Source organism: Eurypyga helias, unplaced genomic scaffold (assembly GCF_000690775.1).
Source record: "Eurypyga helias isolate BGI_N326 unplaced genomic scaffold, ASM69077v1 scaffold3352, whole genome shotgun sequence".
Lineage (NCBI taxonomy): Eukaryota > Metazoa > Chordata > Aves > Eurypygiformes > Eurypygidae > Eurypyga > Eurypyga helias.
Window position 1 is genome coordinate 49,820 of NW_010235126.1, and position 22,710 is coordinate 72,529.

Below are 22,710 nucleotides of genomic sequence, written 5' to 3' on the forward strand. Positions count from 1 at the left end.
TTTGAATATGGTAGAGAGGGTGAAAGGTGGTGAAAGTTGGAGCATGCAGGGAGATGCAACAGGGTGCCACAGCAGTGATGAGGAAACCTGCCCCAGAAGTCATCAAGGTATCTGTATGCTGCTCCTCCTGCACTGGGGTAAAACAGATCCTGAGTTACTAGAAACTAGTGTGCAGGATTTAGTCCCTGTGATACTTCATCAGACACTGCTGGATGCAAAGCACCGTTCGTTGCAGCAAAGAGCATCCTCACCAGGAAGCGGCACACCACTGGCACCTTCACCCGCCTCGAGGGTGCTGAGCCCCTCCACACCTCATGGACATCGACTGGTCTGGGTCATCCCTCACCCGCCGTGAGGGAAATGAATCTCTAAGCTCTCATTTTGGCTACGGGACTTAGGAGGTCAATCAGCTGGCCCAAAATCTTGGCTATCATGTAGATAGAGGGAGCATTTGCTGCTCATGCCTGTGATCAGCAGGCAGCTGCTCCACCCACAGCAAGGGGCAGCCAAAGCAGCACGAGTTGTGGCACAGCCGGTTCTCCTGCCTCACACGTCGGTCCCATGCCCTTTCTCTCCCACCTCTGAGCTCTGGTAATTAATTAAGCACTGCGGCTGAAGAAATTCCTCTGTCGCGGCCTGCCTCATCATGCCAAGAGCCACGCAAGCTCACACGCTCACCTCTGCTCACCCTTCCTAGAGGATGCTCAGTTCTGGATTTAGGTAGTACCAGCATCTAAATTCATCGTCTGAATTTGGAAGGGACCACGTTGTGCACTCCAGAACCACCATGGCAGATTTTGGCCCTTACCAACATTGAGGCTGGCACAAACATGCAGGAAATATCTTGCAGGTCTCCTGCCTTCCAGCAGCACCTCCCAAATGAGCCCTTGTGATACACACTGCAGTATTTCTGTGCCATAAGGAAACACTGACCAATTTTTGCAATAATGTGGTGGAAGGGACTGCAAAAAACCCACATGGTGGGTGGCACAACTGAGTCACCATCCTGAGATGTCTCTGCTTTAACCATGAGAGCCAACTCTCCAAAACTGAGAAGCAATTTATGCCCGGGCGAGCACTGTCATTGTGCCAACAACAATATCTGTGCCAGGCTGGGAGAGGAAAGATGACTGTTGAGTGGCATCAGATCCAACGGGGCAGATTCAGTCCTGCCAAGAGCATGAAGCATAAATGAAGCCAACCCCAGTGAGGGAAGAGCTGGTTTCCCACAAGCCCGCGTCCCATCCATCACTCCTGTAGACGATGCCTATCTCCTGGCTCCCAAAATCTGGACCCAGGAGAAAACACACCCAACCAAAAGGGCTATGCAAGGCTGGAATGAACAAAAATGGAACTGTATGTCAGGAGGGGAAAAAGCAAACGGAGCCGACACTGGTGAGCAGGGCAGCTCAGACACACAGCAGAGGGGAGTAAGCACTTCCATCCCTGACTCACAAAGGGATATGGAGCAACCCACCTACTTGTTTCAGAAAGATCTTCAAGCGAACATCTCCAAAAACCCTAAGGACATGGCTAACATGGCACCGAGCAAATGAACTCTGCCTTTAATTACTGCTCACAGCTCCAGTTTTGCTGACAAAGAGAGAGAGCAGGCTATCAGCTCTCAGAGGTGGGATCATCTAGTCCCAGATGCCAAAGAAGGCAGGTACAAGCAGTAGGAACCAGCTCCAACCCTCAACATGGCTCAACTGCTGCAAGATGTGTTTGATACACACTTAAGAAATGCATGAAGGCAATGCACGATGCTGCTGCACACAAACATACATAAATCTTAAAAGATTTCATCCCAGGTGCTCAGGGATCAGCACCAACAAGTCTAACCATGCGATGAAATCTCAGCCCTAAATCTGCATTTGCAAAAGCTCCATTTTCACCCTTTAAACTGGAAATTAAATTAAACTTTTTCTTTGCCCGTTCATGTACAAAAGAACATAAAAACAATAGCCTCTACTTTTCAAGGCATCTTTCATGGTTTCTGCAAGCAAAATTGAGTAGTTACTTCCAAGAAAACCTTACCCTGGTCCACAAACAGAATAGGAGAAACCTCCTCTTTTTTGCTTTAAAACCCCAGAAATCAGAGGACTCACCTTGCACACAGCAGCCTGCAAAATTGCATCGAAACCGCCCTCTGGAGCATCTCGATTGCGGGAAACCTTCTGTTTCTGAACTTCTTCATTGAAACGGTCGACTTTATCCGTTAGGGACAAGAGGTGGCGGAAGCCAAAGGATGGGACACAGCTGGGAAACAGCTTGTAACTGCAGGAAGAACAGAGGAGTGGTCAGCTGGGAGGAACCACACCAGCAGCCAAGAGCTGCAGAAGCTCCCAGCTCAACCAGGCTGGTCTCCAAATCTTTGTTCAAAGGGATGAAATACTTCTGCAAGGCTTCATGTTTTGGACACTTTGATTTCTGTCTATTTACCTACAAAACTCTACAGTAGCGCCCATGGTTTTCGTTGTCTCCCTTGGGGGTTTTGAGCAGCTGAAGTTTCCAGAGATCTCAATGGGGCAAAATATCTCTCTCTGTGTAAAACCTGAGTAAAGACACCACGCACCCAGCCATGCAGCTCTGGAGTTTCAGCACCCATAAAGTAGTTTTCCCACTGGACTCCTGCAGTGCAGGATGCAACCCGCAGTGGTGCGGTGGGTGGCCAGAGCCACCCTCCCCAGCAGCCCAGGATGGTGGGCTGGTGCCAAGGGGCACCACGCAGGAGCGTCACTGCCAACAGCTACTTTCCCCTTACTGTTCATTACACGTTTTCACTCTGTCACCTGGTTTTCTTGGCAGTACGTGCCACCCCACACCCACTGCATGTCACCAGGCACCTGGCAATCGTGCATCATGAGGTGCATTAATAACTAAAGCCACTCATGCATCCTCCCACTCTCCTGCAAGATGGTGAGCAAACACCAGCTCCAGAGTGGAAGATAGGAGTGGCACTCGAAGGCAGAGAAATGCCCTGGAAGGCTACCAGGAACCTTCTTTTTCCAGATACAACAGGAAGGAGGCAGCTTTGGTGTTCACGGTGTAGCCGTGAGACCTCAGCAGAGCAGCTCCTGTGGTGTGGTAAACCTGTGAGTGTGTGAGGGGGAGGGGACAACAGGGGTTAAGAAGAAAATGTGTTTAAAAAGGAGTTGGGCTGGAACTAATTCACTCTTATCTGCAAAGATAAAACATGGAGAACAATTAAAGGCCTCTGCTGACACATGACCCACTATGGGTAAGTTTAAGTGTTTAAGATTTACCACCGCTGGGAACTCAAATCCCTCACAAAGGTCCCCAGAGCAGGGATTTCCACCCGCATAGCCATGGGTAAGTTGTAAGAGACTTTTTACACAACAGAGTATTTAAGATTTACCACTGATGGGAACTCAAATCCCTCACAAAGGTCCCCAGAGCAGGGATTTCCACCCGCATAGCCATGCACACACCTAACCACCGGGCACGTCCCGCTGCCCAGGGCCCAGCTGGCAATTGGAGCCACCCCTTGTGATCAGCCCCAAGTCCAGACTTGCATCCCACTCACATCTAGGGCCAAGGCAAGGAGTGCATGATGTCTGAAACCTCTGCACTGCAGGGTCTCAGCAAGCAGCCCTTAACCCATACGATACATCTGGGTGTGTGGTTTGCTGAAGTCCTGGTCCAGAAAGAAAACACTGACATACTGTAGGATCCAACTGCTTAGGGTCTCACTCCTGTCTAATCTCTACCATCCCAAAAGGATCTATAATATAGAATAAAATAGAATAGAATAGAATAGAATATTACTTAATCCTTTTGTGTGTGTGTTTTACACTCCAGGTTTGCTGGCAGATGCTCCACGCAGCAGCAGGACAGATGATGGATAGCTGAGTGACTGTGCAAGGGCACACAGCAGTGTGGGTGGGTTATCTCAGGCTGTAACCTCCTCAGGTCTTATCACAGATGGGTGGGCAATTGGGTGTTCAGTCAACCCCTCTGCCTTCCTTATCTTTTAAAATTTAGTGTTTGTTTCCTTCATGTTATCTCTCTTAAATGACACCGTGGCTGCAAGAGTCCACGTCCTGGCTCCCTGGGAGGTCCCAGCCAGGATGCTGAGCCAGGACCAGGGGCAAGCACTGAGCCAGGGTGGGAGGGAGGAAGCAGGGATCCCAGCCAGGTCCTGCATGAAAATGGCTTCACCCCACCCAGACCTACAGAATGGCCATCACCCTGAGGAATAGGAGGAAAGAGCCTGGAGCAGGGGCAAAAAACACCCAGCACAGCTCATGTTTACTTGCAGCTTGTCTTAGATGCAAGCAGGACACTGGACAAAGTCTGCTTTGACACCAGAAATAGCTGCAAACAAAACCCCACCTCACAACCCACCTCACTGCCACACCATCGAGCCAGCTGGCAGCAGAGGAGGCAGGGGAGGTCAATGCCATCAGAGAACAATGGAGAGCCAGCACCGCTGGTTTGGGCAAAGAGGAGACAGACAGTGACTGGAAGGAAGCATCCACCAGATAAGCGGCCTTAGCCAATCCTTCCTAAGCAGTTTCCCAAGACCAGGCTGGCTTAACATAGCCCATAAACAGAAAAGCAGCCACCTGGGAAAACCAAAAGACCTACAGGTAGCCTGATCATGGTGGGAGAAGACAAGGCAGCATTTCTGGATGATCCTGATGAAAAGGCTTCTCCAGTTTCAAGCATGCCTTGCTGCAGGGTTGTCCAGCTCCATGCTCTCCTTCTCTCCCAGCCCTACCCTCCTGCACATCTCCCTCTATTGCACTCAGCCAAAGACAAGTCACTTCAATTAAATCACACCAGCCAAAGAAAGTTTCCAAGATTTCCTCAGCTCAAGTGAAACCCTGTCCCCAGCCTGCAAGCAACACGAGCGGGTGATGAGACTGAGGTCAATGGAGATGACTGAGTATATCCCTCTGAGGCCACGTCAGATTTCTGGGGGAAAAAGTTATGAAGAACATGGTGTACAGTGCTGTGGTGGCAGACAGCCACCTCCCCGGCTCAGTCAGCATGGTCACTTTTGGCTATGCTTTATGGGATTCTTCCTCTCTGGACAGAACTGGCGAAAAGAGAACACAGATAATTTTGTCTGGCCAGTGGTCAATGTGCAACGAGATGCCAAATGCTTGGTCAACGCCAAAAGTTGGCTTAGAAATTCATAGCTGATGCAAGCTCTCTTTAATCTGCCTGTCATATGGAATACCTAAAAGATGGATGCTCACAGAGCTTGGCATCCATTCTTGTGGTGATCTGACAATGTAAGTATCCATGAATGGCTCAAATAAAAGTGTTAACCTTACTGCCCTTACATGACTGGAAAGCACCCCAGTGATGGACGAGGTGAAGATGCAGGCCACAAAGGTAAGAGTCAACGGTGACATTCTCCCAGGAGGGCATTTGCTGCTGTACCCATCCTTCTATGCCAACATCCAAACTCACCTGAGTCTGTACACCCACCACTACACCCATTTTCACTCTGGCATAATCCCCAATTCAGTGGGCTTGATCCCAACTCCATTGGTTAAAAAGCAAACAGAAAGACTCTAGCAAAGACACTAACAAGCCAAAAAAACCAACAAGAACCCCATGGGACTAAGGCTCTGATATCACCGCAAAGCAAACCATACCGTTTGTGTCTTTTGCGACTGTCGGTCTGTGTTCCTTTCACAGCAACAAAGATGAAGAAAACTGCCTGACATCTTCAAAACACTTTACAAGAACTCATTAATCAGTACTACAGGCCAACACAAATCTCACTTCCCCCAAACACTTCCGTTGGGAAGGACTTGCATTGCCATGGTCTCCTTATCTGTAAAATGGAGACAAAGAGCTTAATTGATTTACTCAAGGCCAAACTATGACTCAGAGCTAGGATCAGAAATCAGGAATTTCTGGCTCTTGCTCCTTTTTCTTAAAGCCTGTTATGCCTGCATCCTCTTCAGGTATTTAAAAATAGCTTCAGGCTCCTGATACAACAGTTTTCCATCTCTAGATGCAGAGATCTCCCAATAGCCATGGCAAAATTGGAAGTTGTCCTATTTTGAATTACTCTGGAGCATCACAGTGATAGCTGCGGCTAATCAGCATTCCCAAAAGCTGGGACTTAAATGTGGTTCATTAGATAAAGCAAGAATGGGAAGAGACAACTGCAGCCAGGCTCTGTGCAAACACAGGGCTTGCCCCTTCAGGGTACACCTACCACTTACCCAATGCAGGGATTGTTTTGGTATCTTGGTGCTGTGTAGGAGAAAGGAGAAATGTTTTTGTCCACAAAAGAGCCAAACCCCAGCCGGAAATTGCTAGTGAGCTTTCGCATCTCTTCAGCCAACTTGGTCCCCAGATTGCGAATATTATCTAGGTCGTCGTTCATGGACAGGGAGAGATCCATCAGGTAGTAGAGGTCCACGGGATAGTCCTCCACTTGCCGAACCTGAACTCGGAAGGAGGTCCGGTCACCTGCACACACACAAGAGTGGAGAGCGGTGAAAAGGAAACTCCCGGCACACATAAAATCCAGACTGCCCAGCAGACAGATGACTTCCAAAGAAGATGGTGAAGGGAATAAGCTTTTCCAAATCCATCCCTGGGAAGACTGAAGGAAAACAGGTAATTACTTCGGGTCCTTTTAGCCTATGTAGTGTACTGGTTGGCAAGAAAAAGACACATCTATAAAGTAAGGTCATACCTCTATTTTACTTTGGAGATATGGGACATGGCCTTTCCATCTCAGCTGAAAGAACATCTGAGGGGGTTCACATGAAAAATGCTGCTGCCCCAGACTGTTCAGCTCAAGGGCATTTTCTTAGAAAAGTGGCAAAAAAAGCAAGCAGAGTGAACGTCTAATGGATGTTTCATGGGCTACTGAAAGAAGGACCCTGCACATGCTTACTTAGGTACATCCTCAAAGCAAACCAAGAACAGTCCAAGAAGTCCTGCACAAAAGAGAGAAGGAGGTGGAGCAGAAGGAAGAGGGTCAGGAGAAAACAGCCAGCAAGAGATGAATGCAAGATGTCCTCTGAGCTGTTCAGGGAAGTCAAGTGGAAGCAGACAGAAGAAAAACCTTTGGAAAGGACCTCTCCCCCAAAAAGCCAGCAGTGCTGCCATCATTCTGGAGAAAGCCGGTGAAAAGGGAAGGAAACTGGAAAAAGAAGGATGTTAGGGTGCCCCGGGGAAGTACGGAGGCAGAGATGAAGCTTCCTGAAGTGATGAATGCAAGGGAAGGACCAGACAGGGCTGACTCACAGGTTGCACAAATTTGAAGAAGAGCAGAGGAAAGCCTTTCCCCTGACCTTCCTCTTTCCCAAACTGCTTCCACCAGAGATGCCATCTAGAAGGGGTGCCAGGGAGGGGAGGCCACCACCGACATTGCCCATGCCTCGAAAAAGGTGAAGTGGTTCAAAGTGAACTCAGCTTCACACCAGCTGGACCATGGTGGAGCCAAAGAGGAGGTGGCAAGTGTTTGCTGTATGCTTTGCTGAGAGGGATCTAAATGGAAACCAACATCCTCAAACCTCGGGCTCGTTTGGAGATCCCACGTCCCCAGCTGCCACCGTGGCCCCTTTTCCAGCTCAGTGGGGTCTCAGACCCAGAGATGCGGATCCTCTCACGACCAAGTTCCCCTCCAGCCCACCTCTCTCAGCTCTTCGTGGCTGAGGCTGAACTTCGGGCATTCTCAGGTTCTGCAAAACACTTGTGGCTTCCCCTTCTCTTCCCCAGAAATGAAACGCACATTTTTTAGTATTGTGAAAATGTTCCCCTAACTGTTTCATTGTTCTCATTGTCCGGAGCAGCACAGCTGCTCCCACTTACTTCCAGCCCAACAACATGCAGCAGCATTCCAAAACCACCGTGCTGGTGACACACGGTTCGAGGGGCTTTGCAGCCCTGCAGGCACCTGAGATCAAGCTGCTCAGCCAGCTCAGTGCCCGGATACAGAGGAGTCAGCTACAGCTCCTAAACCAACACCTTCCCTCTATTTAATGATTAGACCAAGGGTTGCCTCCAAGCCAGGACCTCTTTTCTTACACCTCCCTGCAGCCTGCTACAACCCTGCCTGGCAAACACGCACATATTTTTGTGTCCACAAACACACGCACATAGGTATTGCCCATATCCCAGCTGGCGGAAGCAGGAAACTCCTGCCGTAAATATTCCCCCTTATTCTGCCCAGCTTTCTCTTCCGGCAGGAGCAAGACTTTCCCAGCAGAGCACTGAGATGTGGGATGCAGCATAATGAAACTCAGCACAGGGCCTGCAGTCAGCAAAGCAATCGAGGCAGCTCAGCCAAACCAGGTGCGCCTGACGCTGTACCTGGCACGTATTTTGGGGGAACAAAGGAGCATATTGTTTATATAGTGCAATGCCTGTCAGCACCGATTGCAGGGTAAGAAATGGTGATTGCAAGATTGACTTTAATTCAGTTTAACGCCGGGAAAATTCCTTCCCATGAATATTTTTTTCATTCCTACATATTTTTCCCTCTGGAATACCCAACCCTTTCAGTAAAAGAGGATGTATCTTTCTGCATTTCCCAACATTTCCATTTCCAAAATACTTCTTCTCAAGTATATCCTAAGATGGGAATTCCTGTGCTAGAAAGGGTATTTGGGATGCTCTAATGAAACCTTAATAATTATGAGTTTATTAGTCCCTGAGAAGCACTAAAAATAACAGGAGCCTGGTTCTTCTGTCATTCCTAACTGCACAAATGGATTATGTCAGAGAAAATATCACTAATGTATGCAGTTGTAAGTGCAAAAGATTTTATTATTCTCTGTGCACAATACTACGCTCACAATACTAGGGACAATCCAGCACCCTCCTTCCCCATGTACCATCACCATCATCCTCTCCTTAGGTCTTTTACTGAAAAGTTTTTAAGTCAAAACTGAATCCAGAAATGTTTCTTGGATGTTGTCACACAGAGGCCGTGCAGAAACTGGAAAAACTGCTTTTAGCCAGCTTAAGCACACAAACTTGACAATCATTTATCCATGAAATGCTCTTCTTTCTGCTTGGTCAGGCTTATGGCTTGACAGGCAACACAACTTGCAACTATTCATATTTTTAAATTCCTTTTAGACTCTTCATATTTTTCATCTAACCAGGACACACTGCTTTATAGCTGGACCCAAGATTAAAAAGCAGTATTATAAAAATTAAATGCTCAATCTCAAAGCTACCCTGTAAGAATGCCCATTTAAGGCCGTTGAAAATTAACTGTGGGCACTGAGATTTGGGGATGTGACTTCTGCCACAGGATGCTTGGAGCAAACTGCCTGCCTGGGTGGGATCAGCGAACAATTGACAATTTGCTGCTTTCTGCTTCTGCTTAGCAGTCTCAGAATAGAAGATCATCATCACCACAGACCACCATGTGAATTCATCTTTGAAATAGTACGCTCTTCGTGCCCAAAATTAAGTCAACATTGTCTCCTTTTTGTCTTGGGTTCACAGGGTGAAGCCCTCCGGACCCATTCTCAAGATCAAGGATTAATGGATCATTTAAACTGGGGATAATAATACAAGGGTTTCAGAAGCCATCAGCCCTGAGTAAGACGGAGTCCTGCCCAACATCAAAAATTGAGCAAAAATGGGAGATACTAGGCATACCTAACCATCTAGGTATGTCCCTCCTCCTGCACTGACTCCGACGTTCTGCAGCAGGCACGCAGGGAGGGGAGCTCCCTGGCCCAAAAGCATCCAACAGCACGGCCCCCGGGAAGCTGCAGGGAGATGGACCGACATGCCCTACCGCAGACCAGAGCAGCAGGTATCCACACCTCTGGCTGGAAAAAAACGACAAGGATTGGGAAAGGGGAATTTGCTGAGCACCGGGCACCGGGACGCAGGGAGACGGACCGGCACGTCCTGCCACAGACCAGAGCAGTGGGCATCCACACCTCTGGCTGCAAAATACCAACAAGGATTGGGAAAGGGGAATTTGCTGAGCACCGGGCACTGGGCAGGAAGGAGGGTCTGTGGGAGGTGAGATGGCAAAGCTGAGACAGCCCTTTCTGCCTGAAATTGCCTCGAGAACAGGAGTAATAATAATTCCCTCTTTACATGCGAGCAAACCTGTTTCATCAGCACCATTCAGCTGCAGAAGCCATGCAGCTCACCATGCACCCAGTGACAACTACCCTCAAATACTGGCTTTTAAGGCTTTGAAGCAAAATCTCTTTAGCTTGAGTCCTACTGCTTAGGAGGAGTTAATTAAGAGACATGAGGACTATCCAACCCATAGAATTAAACCAAAACATCCTGCAGCAACTGGTAGGCTCCGGAAAAGCGCTGGTAGCATAAGCACCAGCTCTAACTCCTGTTTTTCTTGGGCAAAACATCGTATTTCATTTTTCTGTGTGCTCATGAGGGCTGTCACAAAACTGTAAGCCTCAGAAACCCACACCAATTGCTTTTAATGAATCGAGCTTTTATATTTGCTTCTTAACTTTGCAATAAAGAGCTTTTTTTTTTCCTGCTTCAGAAATATCAGCTGCCAAATTTTTGCAAGAATTCTGAACCCACATTAAAGCCTCCCCCCACCATGCAAAAACTTTTGATAACAAGCATACTCGGCATGGCTCAGCCTAGCCCTTCCCTTCTAATTTTTAATTAAAAGGAAAAGATTGAAGAAAAGTGATGGCTCAGGGGAATGAAACAGGGATCTGGCTACAGTCCAAGGCCTGAGTCACAAGTTCAAATCTCCCATGATCCCATGTCTCTTTTGCATACCAACAGAAAACAGATATGCATTTTTGTTTCCAATTTATAGAAGGAGCTGTCTCAGTTTAGAGTCAAGCGCTGTCATCTTGGTGGAGGATCCAAAGTTATTTTAACTCCTTCCACCCAGCGATTCAAATTTTTAAGACAAGCAGGTTCCTTTTAAACATGTGCAAAGGTTAAGACTAGTACTGACAACAGTTTTGGGTGGGATTTGATTGACCTTGCGTAACAGCAGTTTCCTCTCACAGAGAACATACATCTCAGCCCCAAACCTGTTTGTGATGCACCACCAAAGCTCACGGGCTCTGGAAGGGGCCAGCAGCCACCTCTTTAGGTGGTCATGGGCTGTAACAGACTCTCGGCATGTCTCAGCCACCCTTTCTCACCCCCAACCAGCACACTCTTGCATGTGGCTCAGAGCCACTGGGGACTCACCGGGACGAAGATTCAAGGCGACCTTCTGAGGCGTGATCTGCGTGACGTCTAGGTGGGTCTGGCCGGAACCCTTGCTGCTCAGAGGGACGTTCTTCACCACACTGATGCTGCTGCTGGGGTTCTCGATGGCTCCAGCACAACCATTTGCAATAAGGTTCTGCAGGAAGTCGCAGCGGGAGGTGATGGACTTTGTGCTGCCGAACTCCTGGGGGGTGAAGGGTGGACAAAAGGGAAGGGGAGGGAGAGACATCAATCCCACAGCAGGAGCTTTGTTCTGATGTGCTGCTATCTGTAGCAAACAGAGAGAGGCTAGTGTCATTTGTGGTGGCTGTACTGAAAAGCAGCCCAGCAGCCCGCACTTACCGCCTGTCAAAGGTATCTATAAAAAAAAGAAATCCTGAAAATGGGATTTGCTCATAGACCCCCCCAGCAGAAAGCTAAGCCTGGGTTTTCACCCCAGCCACAGGAGGAGCACTTGCTCCCTGCTCTGTGAAAGCAAGGCAAAGTGGTTTGTTTGCTGCCTGGACATCTCTTTGAGGAGAACAGCTGAGAAGCCGCTATTTTTTGCACGTGTATCGCCTTGAAGGAGCTTTGGAAAAGAGAGAAGAGAGGACCAGGAGGTGGCACCGTGGAAAGCAGGACAAACCCACCAACCCAGCGAGCCGAGACAAGATGTGGAGCTGGAGACTGAGGCTGGGTGGCCCCAGGGACCCACACCCTCTTCCCAGGGTGAGACACCGCACGTCCCCACACAATCACTTCCTGTCACCTCTCCCTCACCCCTCTGCACTGCAGGCCTTGGCATGACACCATCCCATGGGAAAAAGTGACCTCAGCAAGTGGTCACAGAAGCAGAGTGCACCCGGAGTGGTTTGACATGGACAGGCTGTCCTGGGCATCTTTCCTGGAGAATAAGGGAAGTGGGAGAGCCTGCACGGGAGGTGGTCAAAAGGTAGCCTGTGGCATGCTCTCTCCTGGAGGATGGGCTGCCATGGCAGACAGGTTCCCAGCGCCTGTCCCCGAAACCCCAGCCCTCACTACGAGCCCCGTGCGTGGTGCACAATGCGGCCTTGTGCGGGGCGGTGCTCAGGGTCAACCGGCCGCACAATGCAGCCTTTTGCAAAGAGCCCATTTGTTAGAATGCCTTTTTTTAACTTTTTTTTTCCCTGAGAAAAAGGGCCAAAAAGGAGCGAGTCGCATGCCCAAAACTTATTTAATTTTCAACAGCCCATTCCTAGTTATTTCTGCACGGTAACAATAGAGACAACCATCATCTGCTCCGGGCTGATGGACTAAAATGACATGAAATAATGCAGAGAAGATGCTCACGGCCATGCCAGCCCCTCCTACAGCTGCGCCGCCGAAAACCAGCGCTGGGCTGAATAAACCCCACTTTTTGCAGATGCTCCAGCATGACAGAAGACAGGGAGACATTGAGGAGGGAGAGGTCGTCCAACAGACTGTGTGGTGCTCCAGGGATCCCCCCAAGGACAGCCTCAGCTACAGGGCTCGGGGACACAGACAGAAGCTCTCCACTACATTTTCTCGCTACGAGGTCCCATTGCTATTTGAAAAATGCAAGATTTGCATTCCAGCATCCAGCAGTGGGGTCCAGCCAAGGAGACAGCACGTCGGATGGATGCGAACACGAATTTCTTGGAACGCAAAAAATTCCAGAAAGGAGGACTGGGACTATTTAAATCATCTCCAGCGTGGCAAAATAAAAACCAGAATCCCTCACAAAACCGAAAACAACACCCAGTGTTTCAGAGCAGTGTTTAGGGCAGCCTTGGAGAGAAGTTTATCTTGGATGTGGTTTGACATGAAGTCAGTGAAAAGCTAGTGGGGTCCAGGTGCCCTCCTGGGCTGGGCAGCCATGGGGAGATGCTCTCCTTCATGGTCTCCTGGTGCCTGGACCATGGGTCCAGGTGAGCACCTCATTTCTGCTGCCCACCTATTAGAAAGGACACTTTGGTTGTGCAAAAAGCAACACAAACAGCACCAGGAGTACAGCCAGGAACCTTTAGATATTCCACAGGAATGAACACTGGAGAGAATTATCCAAATAGGACGATGTTTAGGGTTGCTCGTGCAACTGCAGCTTTTATCAGGCATTTCCAATCCTCCACGGGGTCTGCTCCAAAGCCTCTTGATGTGAACGGAAGACTCAACTTCAAAAGGCTTTGAATTAGGGCTTAATTTTCTGGCTGGGGCTGGGGAGCAGAACAAGAGCCAGGAGGGTTGGACAGCCCAGGGCGGAGGAGGATGGCGGCTGCCTCCCCCCGCTGCTACTCTTTAACAGGAGAGCTCGTAACACCACGAGTGACGGCTCTGGCTCTGGTACTGTTGATACCGACCTTCGTCATCCCAGCAAGGGTTGCACATGAAAGCAGCATCCGCATGCCAAGGATGAGACAGCACCCGCACACGGGGCAAGGACCACAGGACCACAGCCATGTCCATCGACGAAAAACGGTTACTGCTGCGAGGCGTGACAGAAGTTGTCCGGCAGAAGCCCAGGGGGTCAGGGAAATCCCCTACACAACTCCCCTGACAGGAGATGCACAAGCTCTCAGGTCGGCAGCACCTCTGCACCCCTCCAGTCACCGGGTCCCCCTCGCTTGATCCAGCTATTTTCTCCAAACCTTTCTTCTAAAATGGGCCCAGAGGACTTGCCACAGGATGAGCTGCAGCTCCAATCAAATCCAGGCTCTCTCTTGTTCGGTGAAATGCTGCATTACCCAGGGCGGAAGAAAATAAACCCCTCGGGGGTGTAAACACCGCGGGGAAGAGGGTACAGTGCAGCGCCCAGGGGCTGTAGGACTCAGCCCTCTTTCTGCTTTGGTTTCTAACCCAGGCAGGGTGACACTGAGCAGGGGAGTGACAGTGGCCTTGGGAAAGCCCCAGCAATGGCCACAGCATCCTGCAAACCAACAGCCCTCATGCACCCGCAGGTCAAAACCCAAAGCCAAAACTGTGGCTACTAGGTACCATCCAACACAAAGTTTTCTGCGATAGAGTAAAATAGAGGTTGCCAGAAGTTAAGCAGGAACCGCCCCACGCACTGCTTTGTGCCACCGAGAAGCATCCCACCTTGAGAGGGATCCTTGTGAGCGATGCCAGCTGCTCGCAGCCTGGTGGGCACTTTGTGGCCCGGCCTCTGCACAAACAAGCTCACAAAAGCAAGTGCACGTGAGCGGACAGAAGTGAATGCAAACAACAATGTGACAATTACATGCTCATCAGTTTGACGGTTTTAAGACAAATTGCTTGGTTCACGCCATAAAAATGGAGAATAGCACTGACTGTATCTAACTGACTGTATCTAACTCCTGACTAGATGTGTCCCTACCATTTTTGGCTTTAATCAATCCAGTTCTGCATTAATTCAATCTGAACTATGCCTGCTTTCTCCATTTCAAAAAGCTGACATGCTCCCACTAGGAACATCCTTGGTTTTCCTTCCTTATTCTCCAGGCACACAGTCCTGAGGTGGGAGAGGATGGAGTACAAGCAACCTGCTGGAAACCAGAGGGTGTCACTGGGGAAATTTCAGTTCAAGTCATCAAAAAGGAAATTTCAGTTTAATTAATATAATTAATCTGTGTCTCTATTTGGCATATGCACACACAAATGCATCCACATAGGTAATGCCTGGCTGAACATATGCACACAAAATGTACACACACTGAACAAACAAGAGGAGCCTATGCACGCTGGTATGCTGCTCCCGAAAGCAGCAAACAGAAGATAACAGCAACATCATAGTGTAATTTTTTCCTCTATACTAGTACTGCCAAACACTTTTGTGGAGAGCATTCCCCCTGCAATCACTCCAGGTAGGTTCATCATGAACACAAACCCAACGTATCTGTCACATCCCACCTGGAAGCTCAGAGGATGGTGCTGAAGATATTTCCAGAGCTCCCTGCTCCCCCCAGCAAGCCCAATGAGACCCAGAGAGCCTGGGCAACCTGACAGCACCGTAAACAAAAAAAAAAAAATCAAGGAGCATCCTCCTCTCCCAGCCACGAAAACCAGGCTGCCACAGAGACCACAGCAACCCCACAGGCCAGCGTGCCGCTTCCAGCCAGAGTCTTTCACCAGCAGCGTGTCAGCAATTTCTAGTCATTGCCAGCTTCTTCCAGAGCTTGCAAGAGAAGCTGAGAACTCTCCTCAGGTTCCAGCATGGATGGAAAGGCTGCAGCAGTCTCCATCACTCAAGTCACATATTTCCCCCAGCCAGCCCTGTTGCAAGGGAAGCTCAGGCGACGGTTAAGACCACACACACACACCTCTTATTTTAAGTACCATTTAAACAGATCACACCATTTAATTCCTGCCTTTCAAGGTATTCTCCCACGAGCCAACAGGATTGATGTCTGCCTCCAAATTTCCAACAGCCCAAAGACTTGTGGTTAGCTCAGCATCCCCTGGGGCTCCGGGGCTGCCGGATACCAGAAACTGCTATCATCAACTCATCCATCATCACCCTCTTGGATGGGACCAGAGATGCTGAACACAAGCAGAAGTGAATGGAGGCCGATTCAAGACGAGGAGATGTGATGCACCCTGTACTAACAGGTTGGGAGGTGGTAGGTGTAAATTTATAACATGCTGACTACTCTGCTGTAAGCAGCTATCTATATGCATGCTCTTACCCTCACAGTTCAAGGCAATGTAAATACAAGGAACCTTATCCCATTGGAAAGCCATTGGGATAGGGCTCCTTGTATCTACACACAGAATTGCTTCTGCACACTCCTAAACCCCATTTCCAGTCTGTGAGTGCTTGAGACTTTCTGCTCCTCTGCAGTCACAGGGAGCCTGGATCCAGGAGTGCAGAGGGTGATGGAGGAGGATGTAACACTGCAGGAGGCTGTGTGAACCATGGTTGTCTCTGGGAAACAGCATGGCTTTCCTGCTCGTACTGCTACTCTCTCACAGTCAGGGTGTCCCTCACAGCATTGGCACTACCAGGCACCCAGGGGGCAAAGAACAAACAGGTATGATGGAATCACCAAGTGTTGTCATTCCTCAAAGGGAGAAATATTATATATAAGAAGGTACATATACACAGGAAAGGATAATAATAATATATAAGTACGTTTTGTGTATCTCTAGTATCTGTATTACATACATCTCTACACTTCCTGTATATATAATGCATACATACTTATTATAATACATAATTATATATAGAATTATATTACATATACTTTTAGACTTCTATTATATATACTTCCTGACAAAATTATTAATTGTTGCCTACAAAGATGACAACAGCTGGCCCAAATTGCTCCCAAATACGTTAAGTAAATGCAAAGGGAGCAGAAAACGCACACCAAGCAGCTGATCGTGTTCCTACCGCAACAAAACTGGTGTCTGCAGAAACGCCTCTGACATCTTAACCTTGATATTTAAGCAGCAGCAGAGCTATAGAATTTGACTGCAATATACATTCCCGGGCAACATACCGCTGCCAATGACAGCTAATGGAAACAGAAGGAAAACAGACTAAAAGCCATTTAATAAGTGAACTTGCCTAGGCTGCGGCAGAGGGAAGGGAAATAAGGTGATGAAATGACTATGCAAAGAAAGAGGATATTAAGGGTTCATAATAGTACTTTAAAACTTTTGAAGTCAAAAACGTCTAGATATCTTTGGCAATCCCATTGCCCCACCTGGTGATCTCAGTTAAAGAGAAATAGAGTTTCAAACAGTAAATTCTAAAAAAAAAAATATGCAGAATTAGAACAAGAACTCCCGAAGTTTTAGCATGCAGCGTGTAATAGGGACAGCAGCCTTGAAACACGTAGTTCTTGGCATGAAACACCTTGAAATGTATTTTTAAATAGCTGCTGCAGGCTAAAGGTCAGGAAGTATTACTGCACTTCCCTGTAAACACCCGTCTTCCTTCTTGCCCCACCCCCCCAATTCCATTTAGGAATAGTTTTTTTTGGTAACTCTCCTGTTTGCAAGATAAGAGTCAGGCTGCCAGTCCCATGGACTGCCATACAATTAGTGGTCACAGCGACCACCAGACAAACATTTCCATTGGCAGCAGCATTTTGCAAAAAGTTGTCTTTTGATGCCAAGAATTAAAAAAAAAACCCCAAACAAAAAAAAATGCAAGCTATTGGGTACCCATAGCTTAATAGCTAGTGTTGCTGGATCCAATCTCACCGCCGCAGATTTGCTGGCTGGAAGTGGAGCTCTTCCAGCTGTTTACAAGATGTCTCAAAAGCAGGATCTATTGCTTTACCCTTTCCCTTCTGCACACCGTTTGCCTTGCTGGAAAAAACCCATGGAAGCTATCACGCTGTCAGTTAGCAGGGTGTTAGTAGCATTAGGAGTTTTTCCTTGGAGAACTGCGACTGTGCCTACAAGTAAGAGAAAACGCAGTAAAATACACCTGGAGAGCCAAAGGCCGGGGTACCCCCTGAGAGCCAGACAAACCATGGAGCAGAAAACGCAGTAAAATACACTTGGAGAGCCAAAGGCTGGGATACCTCCTGAGAGCCAGACAAACCATGGAGCTCAGGAGGCCCTCTCACCCCATCCCTATCCCCATCTCCATCCAGACCCTGCAGGGTGCAGCCACCCCAGGCAGGGCTGGCAGAGGAAGGGACAGGAGCAGCAGAGGAGCAGGCAGGCAGCACTCAGCTCAGCATCGCTGGCTACAGGTGAAGTGTGCATTCAACCCCAGGGCTTGCTGCCCCCAGAACAAGAACAGGACAGGGATGGCCATACTAGAGGAAAAAGGGTCAGCAGGGAACAGGAGAGCATCAGAGCGATGCCATGCCTATTGAGAGGTTCAGGATCATCCACCACTCTGGGGTTTCTCACAGCCCAAAACTGGTTCCTGGCACAGCAGCGGTGTCTGCAAGTAGGCAGGGTCTTTCCCTGCACCTGGAAGCATCCGCATTTCTCTCTTAAACACTTAGGACAGATGCAGGCACTAAGCAGACAACAGCTATCTATGCATCGGACATTACCGGGTCTTTCACACACCTTCTTCTCTAGAAATTAGTCTATGTCATAATGTGTATATTTGATTAGAAGTATACATCTCTCTCTAAACTCAAGAACCGTCCTTAGGGAGCAGGGAAAGGTATTTGCAAATTCTCACAAACCAAGGCGGCACAATTAAGTTACGGGTGAGCAGCTTCAGCGCTAACGTAAGGGTGCATTTTTCACCCGAAGCATACAGTTAAGCTGTGTAACTCATCGCCACAGTGCGGATGCCAGAAGCATGGGTCGGGTCCCAAAATGACACAATAGATTCAGAGAGGAGAATCATCTTTGTTAGAGACAAAGAGCCTGTGCCATGCTAGGCCACGCAGCAAAGGACATGTAGCCGGACACCAGCCAGGGTCTTGGGGCTTTTTAGGGAGAGAGCTTTTGGGCAAGGCTTCCTGCAACACAGAGTCCATGCTCCCTGCAACACGAGTCCACCCTGCACTCACCGAAAACAAGAAGGTAATTGAAGGGACAGAAGGACTGGAGGAACAGTGCTGCTCTGTTGGGGATGCACAGGGGCCAGCAGGGTCAGAGACTTACTTCCTACAGTGTCAAAGAGCTGGAGAGTCACATGTGCCCCAGCTATGCTCGGCGTGGGAGCCCCCACCCCTCACCCACCCTTCCTGGCACGGGATGGTGTCAGGAACAGGTGGGAGAGGGATTAGCTTTCTGCATTACAAAAAGCGTGCAAGACAAATGAAGTCTGCCCACCTACCTCCTTGGAGCACCAGGCACACTTGGGATGGATGAGGAGACACTCTTCGCAGGATGTGGCGCTTCCACTCGTGCACAGATTGAGACCTTGAGCAAGAAGAGAACCACAGAGAGCAGGGTGAGCTGAACAGTTGCTTCACTCCAAAACAGTGCTCAGGGGTCTTCCTAATGCTTCCTAAATTAGGAATGGGATATTCCTAATGCTAAACATATTGTAAATTCAGACAATTTCAAGAGCAAAGAATGTCCTGGGAGCTGAAAAGGCTGGAGAAGGAATAAATCCCTCTTCACCTGTAAGGAGCTCTCATTTTCTTTTCCTTCTCCAAGAAAAATGAAAAGGACAGAAAATGGCTGGGGGGCGGAGAGGAGGGGGTGTGTGCTGAGAACTACCAAAATACGACTCTGGTGATTTTTCTTCCCTCTTTTTTCAGTGGTTTCTGGTTAATCAAAGAGTTCATCTATTCATCTTCCTAATGAAATACATCCAACGCTGTGGACAGAACATAGTAGCTGTTCAATTAGTCTGAAATACAGAGGTGGCTATCCAAAACTCCCTGACATGCCAACTTTTAAACTCAAACTAGGCACATCTCAATTTTTCCAGCTGAAGATATATGGAGGGCCCATCCCCAAAATTTTCATCTTAACGCAGCCTTGGAAGATAGTCGTCTCCCCCCTGCAACACAGGTGATTTCCATACTGGACTCATGTTACAGTAAATTACTTTTAATTTATTACAGGAGTCATTTCCACAGGATATCCAGGTTAAGCCAGGCAGCGTGTTTGAACTGGGGCACATCCAAGGCTGGCTGGGGTGGAAGACACCACGCCAGGGTGCTCTCCATGGCCAAGGGCTCTCCGTGCCTGCGATGCTGGCAGGGGCTCGGCACCCACCGAGGCAGCACCGAGGCAGCAGGAGTGCTTTTTGCTCATGGATTGCTGGCGTCCAGCAGCACAAGGGGCACCGAGCAAGTTCCATTTGCAAAATCTATGATTTTTGGCTTTGGGCTTCAAAAATAAAGTGAACCACATAAGTTAAGCCGAAGCAAACATCAATGGTATCGGCTTCGAATGCAGCAGCTTGTTTAAGCATGCCTGTGGCTATGAATGTGCCCTTCGATACCACCAATGCCCCAGCTCCCCCGGGTGCAGCTATTAACTTCTACTGTCAATAACTGATTAAACAAATCTTCAACTGAGGACTCGGTACAGAAGCTGCACACTCCAAACGAAATGCCTCGGGCTCGAACTCCGAGTCTGCTATTTTTTTCCAACCCAAATGTCAATAAAAGCATTGTCAGGCCTCTATTTTCAGCCAGTCGCATCTGCAGATCCCATTGCTCCACACTGCTGCTGGGTTTAAACAGCAGATTGCACAGACTTGCCGATGGTTGCTGAAGAGCCACAGAGAGTTTTCTCCTGTCCCAAGAACTTTCTCCCCAAAGAGCTTTGGAAAAGGGATTTTCTTGCTGTATCCCCATGTGAATATTTCACTGACAAATGAAAAGCAGTGGCTGCCAGGGTCGCTCCCGTGCAGGGCCGCGCTGTGAGTGCAGGAAGCAGTGAATCAAGTTGGACAGCAGAGGAGAACCTAGCATGCCCTAGGCTAAAAGCAAAAAGAGGATAAGTAGATCCTGTCAGTAATTCTCAGTCATCATCGAGGTGTCACCATGTCAGACCCGGCACGGACAGGTCTCTGCTGCCCGCAATGCGGTTAACTCCAACCCCAGAGCACGAAGTCCTGGATTTTCCCTACGGTTCACATTCAGACAGGCTGCTTGGGCTCATTCATGCTGAACAAGAGCCTTCTTAGGGTTTTTTTTTTTCGCTGGCTGTTACCACAACCCAGGCGTTTCAATCCTTGTTCACATTCAGAAGTTATATTCCAGCTCCTGGACATTGCAAGAGCTCAAAACATATATGGAAAATAAAATAAAATATAACTTGTTTGACTGAGTTGTAATTTGCACAGAGATTAACACTCTAAACCCTACAACACAGCTGAAAGCTTTTCCTCATGAGCCGCTTCTCTGGAAACAGTGCGCTGGGTAACGCAGCAAAACACATGGGCTTTATAAAGCAAACACTTGCGTTCGTACCCTGGTTACCCAGCCCTGGCTCTCCCATGGCTTCGCTCGCCTGTCTGCATGGAAATAGGATAATATTTACCTCCATTCCTGACTGCTGGATTTTTGAGAGTTTACTTAGTAAGAGTAATATCTGAATGAAAAGCAAGGTCTCCCCCTTCCATTGGGTGCCATGACCAGAGCAGCCCATGCTCCCGTGGCTGGCCATGGGGTGACATTCCTCCTGGTGGCAGCTTTTGAAGTTTCCAAGTATGCTTTTCTTTCCACTTTGGAGCAGAACCAAACCGTTTCCAGCATTGTTGTGAAAACGAAGCTTTTTGAAGCCCTCCAATTTTGGACTGAAACACGAGCTTTTTGACTTGTGGAAACACGCAGGATTTTCCAGATGGAAGTCTTGCTGTGCTTGATTCAGCACAGTCTTTCCTGAATCAGGCAAACGAAGGACCTAAAGATGCTCAAGCTAGTCCAGATCCTTCCAGATTCTGAAGCAAGTCACCCAGTAAGATTGGAAGAAACTTCTTGATTCTGATATATTTAAATGAAACCACTCCTAAACTTTGACTAAACTTCTTAGAATGGAGAAAATTCCTTGCAGGATTTAGATGGGATTACTCCAAAGGAAAATAATCCACCCCCCCTGGATTGCTGAGCTCCATGCTACACATAACATCCTTCACACTGATACCGCTGAGTCCTAAGCCCTGCGGCCCAATTTCATTTTCCAGAGCAGCGTCCCACAGGCACAAAAAGCATCTCCAAACGATGCCTTTCCCTTGGGCTGAGCCACAGGGGAGTCCAAAAAAAAGCAAAGGAAGACAGTGCATCCCACTAGACACCCGAGATTTTAATACATCAAACTACTGATGCAGAGCAAGAGAAGAAACTCATGAAAGGTACTCAACAAATTTACCCATAAAGATGCTCTCGGCAATCAGACCTCATTTTAAACCTGTTCTGCAAGAAATCCTAGTTTGGGCAGCTCCTCAGACTGAGATTAATGTACCGGCTTTCTTGGGTGGGGGAGAGAGCGGGGAGAGTGGTGTGCGTTATTCCTTATCCAGCTAAGGGTGAAAAAGACCATTTTATTTATGCTTACGATACGCATTCTAACAGCTTCTTCCATGAGATGGTCAACTGTGTTACCGAACTGTTGATTCTAAGGATCGGACCCTCAAAATAAGTAAACAAAAAAGCTAAGAACACCCCTTCAGAGTTTCTGCAGCTGCGTGCCCCAGCGCTGTCAGATGAGCCTCGTGCTAAGAGAACTGATTACAACTCAGCACTGAGTTTAGGTACCGGGATGGTGGACTCGGGCGTTCTGTGGAATCCCTTAATATGAGTTTTCCCGGAGCGCTCAGAGAGGGGAGAAAACTCCATTCCTCCTGCACTGAGGCACAAACCCACCCGGGGCTCCGAGCGCGTCCCGATGGGGACCACGGTCGCTCCCCGGGCAGGGAGCGATGAAAGGGGAGAGCGTGGGGACGGGACGCGGGCACCGCCGACCCACGCTTGCGGCTTCCCGACCCACGCTTGCTGCTCTAGAGCCGATCGATCCTTACACCCTGCTCAGACACCCCAGGGAAGCGCTTTTCCCTGCGCAGGAGCGGCTGTAGCTGCTCCATTAACAGTGCGATCGGAGAGATGCACGTCCAGCCTTGGCGCGCGGAGGTGTACGAGGAGCTCCGCAAAGCCCCAGGACGCGGTCCTTGCCCGTCCCAGG

The 22,710-nt window shown here is 48.7% G+C and overlaps 1 protein-coding gene across 1 annotated transcript in view; it reads right to left on the reverse strand.

Moving 5' to 3' along the window:
* Positions 1 to 18,988, reverse strand: part of ITGB5 (integrin, beta 5) — a 56,420-nt gene extending 37,432 nt beyond the window's left edge. Inside the window, exons 1-4 of the mRNA XM_010146633.1 lie at positions 18,905 to 18,988; positions 11,167 to 11,371; positions 6,213 to 6,462; positions 2,109 to 2,277 (exon numbers count right to left, since the gene is read on the reverse strand). Coding sequence (XP_010144935.1) covers positions 2,109 to 2,277; positions 6,213 to 6,394 — 351 coding nt within the window. The 5' untranslated portion in view covers positions 6,395 to 6,462; positions 11,167 to 11,371; positions 18,905 to 18,988. The remainder of the gene's footprint in view (positions 1 to 2,108; positions 2,278 to 6,212; positions 6,463 to 11,166; positions 11,372 to 18,904) is intronic.
* Positions 18,989 to 22,710: the final 3,722 nt, after the last annotated feature.